At 39.4% G+C, this 13,434-nt stretch overlaps 1 protein-coding gene across 1 annotated transcript; it reads left to right on the plus strand.

Moving 5' to 3' along the window:
* Positions 1-3,428: 3,428 nt before the first annotated feature.
* LOC311295537 (SLAM family member 5-like) lies at positions 3,429-13,123 on the plus strand. The gene is made up of 4 exons (XM_084416985.1): positions 3,429-4,941; positions 7,870-8,187; positions 8,282-8,425; positions 12,151-13,123. The coding sequence occupies exons 1-4, from the start codon at positions 4,635-4,637 to the stop codon at positions 12,174-12,176; spliced, it is 795 nt and encodes a 264-aa protein (XP_084273111.1). The 5' UTR covers positions 3,429-4,634; the 3' UTR covers positions 12,177-13,123.
* Positions 13,124-13,434: the final 311 nt, after the last annotated feature.

Here is a 13,434-nt window from a genome sequence, read left to right on the forward strand (position 1 = left end):
ACTGTAATTCACCCTAAGTATTTTTTCGTGTTCCAAAGGCTGTAGTGCTTTACTACGGACCAGACTGACTTACTACAGGTGAAATTTTGACAAAAAGTCCCTTACTGTACGTACAGTTGACAAATACGTTTTTTTAAAAATTACTGTAATTCACCCTAAGTATTTTTTCGTGTTCCAAAGGGTGTAGTGCTTTCCTAGTGACCACACTGACTTACTACAGGTGACATTTTGACAATACCTCCCTTACTGTACAATTATCAAATATGTTTATGTAATGAGCATATTATTACATATGTTTATTACATATGTTTATGAAATAAACTGTAAATCACCTATAGTGTTTTTTTTATATATATCCCAAAGGTTGTAGTACTTTCCTAATGACCAGACTGACTTACTACAGGTGAAATTTTGACTATAACTCCCTTACTGTACGTACAATAATCAAATATGTTTATAAAAAAATTACTGTTATTCCCCTAAAGTATTTTTTCATGTCCCAAAGGCTGTAGTGCTTTCCTAGTGACCACACTGACTCACTACAGGTGAAATTTTGACAATACCTAATAATACTGTTTTACATAATAATATAATACTGCAGTATTGTGTGGGTGTGGTTACTCGTTGTGTTGATTAGTGTCACCAGCTGTCATCAATCCCAGGTTCCTTTATATGCCCAGTAACTTCCCTCTCATGTTGTCAGATCGTTGTGGTTGTTTCCCGGTGTGTGTCCTGTGCTCGTGCCTCGTCTACAAGATTCCTCGTCTGGATTTCGTCAGTTCTTCGTGTCGTCTGGATTTCGTCAGTTCTTCGTGTCGTCTGGATGTTCCACGGTTCCTGGGTTTCACTCGTGCACGCTGACCACTGCACCACCACCGGATCGCCATCTCGTCCCTGCTTCAACTACCACCTGAGTGTTTGTCCCCGACCTGTGTCTTTACATCATCTTGCATCCTCCTGTTATTTCCTCACACTTTCTCTCAAGGAGAGGATACTTTAAATCTAACTGTAAAGTAAAGACTTTAACTAAGAAATGGTCTCTCAACTATAGGTTTCAATGACTCCTGAGACCATTGCTATCAGGGTAGCCTAGAAAAGCAAATGGATGTAGTGACACCTGTTAAAGAAGTCCATATTTCATCTCTGGAAGCCAGGCTAAATGAGCAAGCACTGTTACTGCATTCCTGGCATGAGCCAGACCCTTACGTTACACCTCAGATATCAAATACAGACATTTAAAGGAGACATGAAATACCATTTTCGATAATCACACTGGTAATTTCTATAACAAAGTAAAATCTCATAAGCCTAGAAAAGTCATTCAACTCATTTGATATATAGAAGGAAAACTATTGATTAATACCTTGATTATAATCACTCATTAGATATACATTGAAGCAGCAGTGTGTTCCAGAATCCACTTCTTCAGGACTTCGTAACAAAAACTTAACTTGAATCATTACAATAAGGGTGTTGCTTATTTATAACGTTGAAAATATGATTAACCTAAAATATCTGCATTTTTTTAATCAATGAAATAATTGTGTTGTACAAGGAACAGCAGTTCTTATACATTCTTTTACCTAATACATTTATCAAAGTTAATTGAGTGATCACTAGGAACATACTATAACCATAACCAACTATACTTACAGTAAGGGAGGCATTGTCAAAATTTCACCTGTAGTAAGTCAGTGTGGTCACTAGGAAAGCACTACAGCCTTTGGAACAGGAAAAAATACTTTAGGTGAATTACTGTAATTTTTTCTTAAACTTATTTGTTATTGTACGTACAGTAAAGGAGGTATTGTCAAAATTTCACCTGTAGTAAGTCAGTCTGGTCAATAGGAAAGCACTACCTTTGGAACATGAAAAAAATCCCTTTGGTGAATTACTGTAACTTTTACATAAAACATATTTGCGTACTGTACAGTAGCCTACACAAAAGTACACTAAATCAGTCTAGGTGAATACGCAGCAAATATCAAACCTGAAACTATTTTTATCCTGGTTGGCAACTTTTTTTTTTTTTTTTTTACTTGACTATGTTCATGGTGCTGTCCACGTATGTGGTACTGAGGTCCTACATGATCAAGTCTGCAACTTGGGTAAAGTTGGTTTTATATTTGCATATTCGCGGAGTTCCGCGTTCAATATCTCGTGAGCTGAATATTGTTACTACACAAATAACATTGTTTTAATATTTAAATCTTCCTCAAAACGAGCTTTCCTTCGGGTTTGCACTTTGCAGATGGTCCCTTCTTAGCAGCCTGCGCATAGAGATCAATGTATTTTGTCCAGTGCGAAGGAAAGATCGTTTTGAGGAAAATTATGTTGTAGCTTCTGGTGTTTTATCTGTAGTTATATGTGATAGGTGTTTTGTGTAGCAACAACGTTTAGTTCACGAGTTATTGAACGCGGAAGTCCGCAAAATGTGCGAATATGCGAATATAAAACCAACTTTACCTAAGTATTTCAAGTCACCTTTATTTCTACATTGCTTTGTACAATACAGATTGTGTCAAAGCAGCTTTACAGAGATAACAGGAAAATAATGCAACAAAGTTAGTCTTGGCTGTACAGCAGCTCTAGAAGAAAATAGTGTCATTGTCCAGCTTAAGTAAGTTCAGTGTTGATTCATTTCTACCAGAAAGACTCGGGAGGCAAAATGACCTAACAAAGTATACATTTATTAACAGCCCTGCAAGCAAATATTATGAAATAAAGTTCTTTGGTGTAGGCCCTGTCCGTAACTTACGCTAAAGCTTTTATTTCCTTTGTAAAAAAAATCATTATCTATTTAGTTCATTTATCTATTCAGCCGCTCTGGATAAAATAGTGATGTCATCGTCCAGCTCAGTTCAATTCTCATATAATGGTTTCAATGCAGATAGATCAATAATATTCTTGAATATTGAGTGACAAAAAAGGGTAAACTACAGCTACAGGTTTTAGAAAAACTAAAAAGCTCACAGGAGAAAAAAAAAATCATACATTGTCTGCAACATAGTCATTTATTAATATTTCACTGTCCTCTCTTGTTTTTTCATGCATTCATAATTTCTTTGTGACAGCCTGGCTAAAAATTATGTCTGTACAATTTGGCATGTTTCATTGTGTTATCACATAAACAATTGACTCCAGGCACAACTACACAATAAGCTTACAACATCTTTAACACATTTTTAATACTATTTGAATAAAGGGTAAATCTGACAATTTTCCTTTGCCCCACAGCATCAATAATCACGTGATAACTTCTATAATAATGATAATGTGATAACTTTGCACAATGCAAAGCAATTAACATTTTTTGTTTATTGAAATATTAAAGTTTCAGTGTCTTAATTAAATTATTTTATTATAATTACATTAAATGATGTCATGCTGCAGTGACCTCACCGTTGCAGGTTCACTATTGGCTGTTTTGATTCAGGATGGATGGCGTGCTCAATTCCTTTTGAGTTTGATTTGGGTGCTCTTCGGTCCAAGGTAGAACATCTAAGGTGCAGTGTGGAGAAAAAATCTCTGGTAGCCGAGGCACTCCTTAGTTAAAATGTCTTTATTAAAGAAATGACATGTCCTAAACGGACAACTTTAAAATGCCCACGCGTAGCGGCATGGGGCCTTCTTCAGGGCATAATGATGGGCTGATTCAGAGGTTGAGGGTGGACATTTTGGGTTGACATCATTGTTGACATCCCACTTCAGTCAGTACTTAGGAATCAGTCTTAGACTTCACTGAAAGTTGCTTTTAGCTTCTTTATAAAAGTCTCCTACTCTTAGAGAAGTCCTACTTTTTACTAATAATTTTTTGACACTTAAGTCAAAGCTTAAGACTATTCGTAAGAGTAATTCTTAGAAGTTTTATACATGCGGGCCCAGATATGGATCTAATCCAACACTCATGCAACATTTCACTCAACCAATACAGGGCCAGAATTCAAAGAAAATATAAGATCAGCAACAACTTTATTTTCATGACTTCCTCTGATGAAGGAAACTATGTTGAAACTTTTTGAGAGACGATTATACCAGCTAAATATCACAGTTCAGTCGTGTTTCCGATCAGTCGGAGTGTCATCAGACATTTTAAGGCTCACTATCGTAGGGTTTTCAGTGAACCGATGAAGAATATGTTTCTCAAAGTAGTTTTGTTCTGTTTGTGGCGTCTGGATGGTGAGTTTGAAATGATTTTTAAGGCTTCAGTTGCTTCTGTTTTAGTACTATGTAATACATTATTGGTGAAATTAGTCAGAGATGATTAACATTGACTGTTATTCTCAAGTATAAGTTATTGATTTTTAAAGTTTTGATTCAGGTCTAAACTAATTTTTTAGGGATATGTTAAATATGAAGCTAAAATACCTAACAGCATTCGTTTTAATTGTGACATCTGTTTTATTTAGTTTCTGATCCATGTAAAATTATGTTTTAAGTATTTCACATTTCATTCAGCATGTTTTCTGTTTATACTGCTGCAGAATGTTATTCACTTCAGATTCAAAGAATTAAAGTATTTTAGTGAAGCTTCATCAAACCGAAATCAAGTTATTTAAATCTTTAATCTGTGACAAACAGATCTCTGTTCTTCAGGTGTGTTTGGTGCTACAGGATCTTCAAACTTGTTAAAGATGGAGGGAGATTCGGTCACTCTAAAAATTCGTCTTTATGAAATGAGGGATGGAAATAATATTAGGTGGCTGTTTGGAAAATATTTACTAGCTGAAATAAATGTAAATAATGACAGCATCACTGTATATGATGATGTTGCTGATGGGAGATTCAGAGACAGACTGAAGCTGGACAATCAAACTGGATCTCTGACCATCACAAACATCAGAACTGAACATGCTGGAATCTATAAACTTCATATAACTAGAGCAGAATCATCATTACAATCATCATCATCATCAAAAACATTCAATGTTTCTGTGTATGGTGAGTAGAAATCATTTCCCAGACAGCAACACAGTGTCGGCCCAGATCCGGCCCACATCTGGTATATGTGGAATCCACGTGTACCAGATGTGGGCCGGATCTGGGTTGTCCTTTCCTTCAAATATATTCTCATTTATTAACCTTTTCACACGTAAATTTTATTCACATTAGAATGTAAATAAAACATGTTGTCAAACTGAAATTATTATTATTGCCGCTTTCCATCAACATCAGTGTATTTTACAAACTGTTTTGTAAAATGTATGTTTATCTTGTAAAAACTACTAAAAAAATGTTCTTGTATGTGTATTTAAATGTCTGAAACCTAAAAGAAACAATATGTGGTTGAAAACACTGTGATTTGACAAGTGCAGAGCGTATCTGTCTTTGGCTCAGCACCAGTCATATGTTTTCTTATTTTATAGTTTTATAGTTTAGTTTGAGATGACAGACCGTATAAACACTCACTCAACACATTTGAACCGAAAATAAGATTGATTATATTTGGTTATTTCTGCTGCTGCAGAGCAAACACACACGTGTCGTGTGCTGTGAGCAGGGGCGTCGGACTGGGGGGATAAAGGGTACCGAGTTCCCAGGGCCCGAGGCAGGGGGGGGGCCCTTAGAAGTCAGTTTTCTATACATACATATACATGCACTAACATTTGTATAGCATTTATGTACAAATAAAAAAGTTCCTGTGCAAAACTAAACTTGTAGTTAGGCACTGGTTTGGTATAAAAAAGTCATTTTCATGCTGTGCAGGGCCCCACCACCCCTCTCGAATGAATGTAAATGGTACGACTCGCAGGTCAGGTGCTTCTGCTACGGACCCGCGGTGAATCAGATGATGAGAGACAGGAGGAGCTGGAGTGAGCTGTGATAGGAACTAGGAAGACAGGGGAAGAGTCATGTTTTTCCTTAAGAAAGGAAAATAAGGGGCTCAAAAACGAAAAGAAAAGAAGATTAAAGAGAGAAAGGCAAATGAGGGCAAGCAGTTGCTCACTCAGTTTTTTTTAAAAGAAAGGTGAGCTCCAAATGCATCATCGAGCATTGACATTGTTTTAACATAAATATCTACTCCAGGTAGAATAGCATACATTTATGTTCGTACTCTGTTTGAATAATATACCAATACTTTATAGTATCACACATACAGGGATGCAAACAGCGCGCTTTTCGGCGCCTCGCGCTTTTTTCACGTCAGTTTGGGTGACAAAGTCATCTGAGGCCATTCCATAGCTTAATGTGAGGGACAGATGTCGTATTAACCTACATCATTAAAGTTTACGGAAACTCGTTTTCCCTCCTCTGCGGCTGTCAATCTCCATTCAGTAACAGCTAACTAACGTTATTCAAACAGCGCGCGCGCCTCTGCCGGTTACAGCAGGATGCATGGTAAAACTCTCTCCAATATGATATATATTAACATTATAATGCTTGATCTGTAGAGAAAAGGCTGTGGATTTGCATAAAATGACTTTATTTTGTTGGAGTTTGTTGCTGTTTTTAAACGACTCGCTACCGTGTGCCTGTTAGATCACAAACAGCACAAGGACTATGAATCGGCATCAAACGCACAATAACTGGAATTTAAAACTGAAGAAACAAATGATCAATAAACTGTTGGACGGATAAACACTAGGATTTGTGCGCTCGACATGTCTTCGCTTTGTGCCGTGAACTTTTAAATGCACACTTCCTGTGACTCCATGTCGCTTTGAGCACATCATTCTGCACCCGCGATGCGCATGTCGCTTTGAGCACATCATTCTGCACCCGCGATGCGCTTCTGTTTTGAAGCGTTTCATATTATCATGGTTTTGCGCACTGAAAGATTATTAAAAGCCTATATTTTTTTATACCTAGCCTGCTCAATGCATTTAAAATAAGCATAATTTATTGTGTATTATTTCTGTGTAGTGTAGCGTAGGCTATATAAATACACTTCTAAATTCTTGACATTTATATAAATATAAAATTGAGAAATGTATGATTGCCTAATTGAATTTTATACTAATAGTACTAATAGCAATTTGTTTTTATTAACGTGTAGATTTGATAAAATTACTGTGCAGATTTTTTCAAGAATTACTTTTTGCTGCTGATTTATAGGCCTACACTCAATAAGTTTAATAAAAATACATAATAATACATTTATGTAATATTTAAAGGTGTTAACCGTAATCTTACACTGCAAAAATCAGATGTTTACATGAAAACACTGTATATTTCCCTCCGTTGTCAAAATCTAACACCCGCAAAAACACAGATCGTTAGCGCCTATTTTACCGCATTGCTATGCAAATTAGCTCGCGCACGCTCTTACATTAATAAGTACAGAATTGTTCTCAGTTTAATGCACATCTTAATGATTGAAAATGACTAATTTTAAAAACGTAATTCAAAGACTGAATGTCTAGTTTGGCGGTTAGTGTACCCTGTGATTCTATAGTCTGCATTTATTTTAAACAGACAAATAATCATCAATTAACTTGTACTTTTGACAATAAAACAAAAATATATTAATCAGAGTGTGGCTTATTTTGTTTACATTTTAAGTGTTTTTATGATAAAAATGCAATACCCCACCCATTGGTATCACTATGGTATTTGGTACGGGGGCCCAGCAAGATGGTTTGTACCCAGGGCCCAAAATTTGGTGCTACGCCCCTGGCTGTGAGCAAGATATGCTGCTGCTGTATAGCGTACATGAGTTACCTGCAGCAGATCTCTGAAAGAGTGCCACACTGCTAATGCAAATGCTGACCAAGTATTTGAAGTTTGAGCAGATACAGCAGGAACCAATCATCTGTGCCCTATAGAGAATAACGTGGATTTAAGGACCAGTCAGACTGTGCCATCTAGAGTTTCATAACAAAACTTTGTATTTGTTCAGATTTCTCCTTATTCTCTTATGTTTTCCAGCTCATCTGCCTGTTCCTGTCATATTTAGTCACATTTTTTCATCATCATCATCATCATCATCATCATCATCATCATCATCGTCGTCAAATTGTTTATTGTTGTGTTCATCGGTGTTGAATGTGTGTGATGCGACTCTCTCCTGGTACAAAGGAATCAGTGTATTGTCCAGCATCAGTGTGTGTGATCTCAGCATCAGTCTCTCTCTACCTCTGGAGGTGGAATATCAGGATAAAAACACCTACAGCTGTGTGCTGAACAATCCCATCAGCAACCAGACCACACATCTGGACATCAACACACTCTGTCACACATGTGCAGGTACCACAGCACTGATGATATTAGTTGAAGTCAGTGTGCTGATATTAGCGTTTAATGACTGATCTGATCTCAGTTTGATGTTTTTATTCCTCAGACCCTGTCCACTGTTGTGGTCCTACTGAAGCTGTGATCCGATTGGTCCTCTCTGCTCTGGTGGGCGTGGCTACTGTCATTGTTCTGGTTTATGACATCAGATCCAGAAGAGCTGAACAAGATCAAGCACATATTCACACATCAGGTACCTAACTGATAATGTCATTTCTCACAAACTGTTTTTGCATAAATATTTGTTCGATTAATGGCTTTATATGTTCATCTTTTTCAGTAAGTATTGAAATCTAAAGCAACACGCTGAACATCAGGGGCCTGTTTCAATAAGGAGGTTTAACCAACTCTGAGTTAAAACTTGAACTCTGAGTTGACTTACCCTGAGATGGGAAACTCTGAGTTTTCGGTTACAGAACAGCTGAAATGAGTTAGTTCAATCAACTCTGAGTTAACTGACTCTGAGTTAAGCGTGTGCACCACAACTATAAAAAAGAAAAGTTTCAGAGAGGCCTATAAAATCAATGTTGGAATTGCAGAGCAGATGTTCTACAGTAGCTCTTCTCGTTTAGGTGCCATACTCCTTATATTTAAATGTCCGCCTAATAAGCCTTTAGGTTTGGCTCGCGGATCCCATATTATTTTTGCCTGATTCAGAGTATGGAAAATATTAGATGATCTATGTCTTTTCAACACGGGATTCGTGGTTTTAGTCTGTATTGTTACTTGGGCAATGGGTGGAAACTGCGGTGTGGAGCACTCACCAGTAGAGGTGACAGTACCTGACTGCCGCGGATTTTGGCTTGTCCATGGATATGAGACGTTTGCAATGGATCTTTGCAGTCGGCAGCCTGAGCCTGGTCTGGTAGTAGCTGGACTGCCGCTGCTGAGGCCTGAGCCTGGCCTGGTGGTAGCTGGACTGCTGCTGCTAAGGCCTGAGCCTGGCCTGGTGGTAGCTGGACTGCTGCTGCTAAGGCCTGAGCCTGGCCTGGTAGTAGCTGGACTGCCGCTGCTGAGGCCTGAGCCTGGCCTGGTAGTAGCTGGACTGCTGCTGCTGAGGCCTAAGCCTGGCCTGGTGGTAGCTGGACTGCTGCTGCTGAGGCCTGAGCCTGGCCTGGTGGTAGCTGGGCTGCTGCTGCTGAGGCCTGAGCCTGGCCTGGTGGTAGCTGGGCTGCTGCTGCTGAGGCCTAAGCCTGGCCTGGTGGTAGCTGGGCTGCTGCTGCTGAGGCCTGAGCCTGGCCTGGTGGTAGCTGGGCTGCTGCTGCTGAGGCCTGAGCCTGGCCTGGTGGTAGCTGGGCTGCTGCTGCTGAGGCCTGAGCCTGGCCTGGTGGTAGCTAGACTGCTGCTGCTGAGGTCTAAGCCTGGCCTGGTGGTAGCTGGGCTGCTGCTGCTGAGGCCTGAGCCTGGCCTGGTGGTAGCTGGGCTGCTGCTGCTGAGGCCTGAGCCTGGCCTGGTGGTAGCTGGGCTGCTGCTGCTGAGGCCTGAGCCTGGCCTGGTGGTAGCTGGGCTGCTGCTGCTGCTGAGGCCTGAGCCTGGCCTGGTGGTAGCTAGACTGCTGCTGCTGAGGCCTAAGCCTGGCCTGGTGGTAGCTGGACTGCCGCTGCTGAGGCCTGAGCCTGGCCTGGTGGTAGCTAGACTGCTGCTGCTGAGGCCTGAGCCTGGCCTGGTGGTAGCTGGGCTGCTGCTGCTGCTGAGGCCTGAGCCTGGCCTGGTGGTAGCTAGACTGCTGCTGCTGAGGCCTAAGCCTGGCCTGGTGGTAGCTGGACTGCCGCTGCTGAGGCCTGAGCCTGGCCTGGTGGTAGCTAGACTGCTGCTGCTGAGGTCTGAGCCTGGCCTGGTGGTAGCTAGGCTGCCACTGCTGAGGCCTGAGCCTGGCCTGGTGGTAGCTGGACGGCTGCTGCTGAGGCCTGAGCCTGGCCTGGTGGTAGCTAGGCTAATGCTACTACTGTTGCGGAGGCCTGGCCCAGTGGTAGCCTGGTTACTGCTGCTGATGCTAAGGCCTATGCCTGGCTCAATGGTAACTGGACTGCTGCTACTGCTGCCATGGAGGCCTAAGCCTGGCCTGGCGGTTGCTGTTCTGCCGCTGCTGAAACCTGGGCCTGGCCTGATGGTTGCAGACAGTTTGCTTCTTTCATCCACTAGTTCATGTTCATATTGGTGAAGAGTAAGACCATTAATACACCTTTGCTGTTTAGTAGCCATCAGTCCCAGAGGGAATATATCTGTTGGTTCCTTCCTTCCAGTTGAATCATTCCAAACCAACACCGCTTTCTGAAGACAGTGTTTGGACAAATCACTGTTTAAATCTGGGTTAAAATTTACAGATGGGCCAGGATTTAATTGTATATCCCCACTTAGTAGCAGCAGAACTAGTAGAATCTTGTAATCATGCCATTTGCTTCTTTTTGTGTATTGTTTTCTGTCTTTAGTAGCAATTCCAGTATAATGATCTTTATGCCAGAAAATAGAATAAGCAATATACTGTCCATATCCAAAAAACATTTGTTTTGATATATCATTAAAAGGTACATGATGTGCAGGAACAACTGATTGATTTCTAGCCAAAGAAAGGCCTTGAGCTGATGGAACAAGCAGGAACCACATACAAAGCAGCATTGTCCAAATACATCCATTTTCTCTGTACCTTTTGGTTGATTCTCGTCTTTGATGCATGCATTTCTTTGAATTGAGGTATCTTTGTTGAAAAGCATCGGCTAAAACTGTTACAATCTGATGTAAAATGCTGAATAAAAGGATAGGTGTGGAGCCTAAAAAACCACGCCTGTCCTCAGCGGCCATCTTGGATCTAAATTTTAACAATTTATTTTTGTAAAAAAATATTTTTATATATATATATATTTTTTTTTTTTTCTGTATTGGTCATTGCACAATTAGTTTACATGGCTATACAAATAAAACCTAAAAATAACTTGCAGGGAAAGTTCTGGGATGGTTCTTTTTAGGTTGTTACAAAAAAAAATTCTGTGAAGGTTAGTATTTGGTTACAGAAAAATAACCAACCTTATTTGGTTCCCCAACAATAACCAGGAGTGTTGTGTGCTGGAACTGGGGTGCTCTATGTGAAACTCTAAGCATAACGTTTGGAATCGCAAGTGAAGAGAAAAACAGTGAGTAGAGAGAAAATAAAAGTACAGTCAAAAAAAAAAGTCAGATAGAGTAAAAAACGAATTATTGTAGAACTAGAAAACATTATTTTGCTTGCAATTCTGATCATTTTGTTTTTATTTTTTGTAGGCTAAATGTTTTCGTCATAAGTCGATTCATTACTTTTAATTATGTGATTGCAATGTATTTGGCATCAAATTGACACCAGTGTATAATTTGACTGAACTAGATCGCTCACATTGTTGCATCATGATGCATTTTTAGTTTATTGATTTCTATTTTTGACTTGCTACTTTCTGCCTTTGTTTAGCCTACATATATCATGAAGTAGGTTTTATGATTTTTTTGATGCGTTACGCCAAAGCCAGCTTGTGATGTGTCTGTGGCCTACTAATTTAAACCATAATTTCTTTAAAATCATACCTGTAAACATTTTGAACTATAAATAATTTGCTTTGTTATAAAAAAAAAAAAACAATAAAAAAAAAAAAAACACTCATTTTATACCATTAGAATTTCACTGGAAAGTAAAAAAATAAAGTTGTTCCTCATGTCACCTGTGCTGAAGGTTCATCATTATCTGAGCTGAGATGCAGCTTTAGCAGACATTGCTTTCTTTGTAGACGTTCTGCAACAAGTGTCTCTGCTGTTGCTTTAGTGTGAAAGACTTCAGTGCAGGCTTGTGAATACTTAAACTGTTTGATGATTTAACGGTTTAAAAAGTCCTGTGATGAACAGTAGATTGATGTCATTTATCACCAAGTTCCTGATTGAGTTTGTGTTTCCTTGCAGAAATCAAAGACGGACACTGTGTATGAAAATGTTCCCAAAAAACGATGATCAAACACTGTATTTATCCACCGGAACTGATGTTAAAGCTCACACCTGACTCAGTCACACCTTTTGGTTTTGTTCACATTTATTCTCTGTTTCCTTCTGTCTCTCTTTTGTTTTTGCTCTTATCACATCTTTTGATTTCATCTGTGTAAAATAAACCTCTCAGCCTGACTTTTCTGTCTGTCCCACCTTCCTCTCTCCGGTCTGTGTAAACTAGCTGACCTTGTACAAGGGAGGAGTTGTTCTTGTTCCTTTACACATTACTTTTTATCCAATGTACTTTCCATGTATGTATGTGTGTGTTTGGACGATTGCTACACCACCCCTTAACAATGTATAAAAGCAAACATGCAGAAAATAAAGCTGAAGAAGTTTTGTGAACTGAGAGTTGTCTCCAAGTTCCTGACTCATTTTTAATGGGCCCATACATTCTTGAGTGAAAGAAGGGATGAGAATTTTGTGGTGGCATTATAACAGAGTCACAATCTAACAATCGTTTTTGTTTTTTTTTTGGCTCTGTATTAATTTAATTTGGTGGTTCATAAATAGTATAGCATCCAGAATCAAAGGTCTTTTCAATATGTTTTGGTGGATATTTTGGCACATCATCGCTCTCTAGTGTTTAAAGCAGAAAATTGTTATAAATAGTGCTATTTTTCTTTTTTTACCAGAGTGTGCTTTAAATAGATGTGGTCCTTGTCATCAAACTTTGTCTCTAATATCTGTTGCATTTAATAAATGTGTTGTGCAGTGGAGCTCTCAGTCCAGTTTACAAACACTCACAGGTTTTCACAGGTTGAACCTCTAAAATGTTAAAGGTGAACATGTTGTGCAATACACCATGAGTGAATGAAATCTGTATTCATGGCACTTACATGAACAAAGAAACTTTCCGTTTTCCAGAAACATGAAGAGAGAAAGATTTCAAATTCTCCGTTACTCCCTCACCAGCTGTATTGCACTAGCAGCAGTTTTTATGTTGGCTATGCACCCGATTCGATTGTGATCACACGATTGAATGGGCGTTATCAGCGGTTATCAGCTGATATATATGGGCCAGAAGGGGGCTCCTCCGCCTACTAGAAGGCTCAGAAGGCTGTTATCACCCATCCACATGGTTAATCACCCACAAATATACAAGAGCAGGACTACTAGAAGGCTCAGAAGGCTGTTATTATCCATCCACATGGTTAATCACCCACAAATATACAAGAGCAGGACTACTAGAAGGCTCAGAAG

This window comes from Rutilus rutilus (genome assembly GCF_951802725.1).
Source record: "Rutilus rutilus genome assembly, chromosome: 8".
NCBI lineage: Eukaryota > Metazoa > Chordata > Actinopteri > Cypriniformes > Leuciscidae > Rutilus > Rutilus rutilus.

Excerpts from the sequence above, each read along its gene's own strand:
- LOC311295537 (XM_084416985.1), top strand. The coding sequence starts at position 4,635 with ATGGAGGGAGATTCGGTCACTCTAAAAATTCGTCTTTATGAAATGAGG. Across the intron at positions 8,188-8,281 it reads ACTCTGTCACACATGTGCAG|ACCCTGTCCACTGTTGTGGT; the intron begins GTACCACAGCAC and ends TTTATTCCTCAG. Across the intron at positions 8,426-12,150 it reads AGCACATATTCACACATCAG|AAATCAAAGACGGACACTGT; the intron begins GTACCTAACTGA and ends GTTTCCTTGCAG.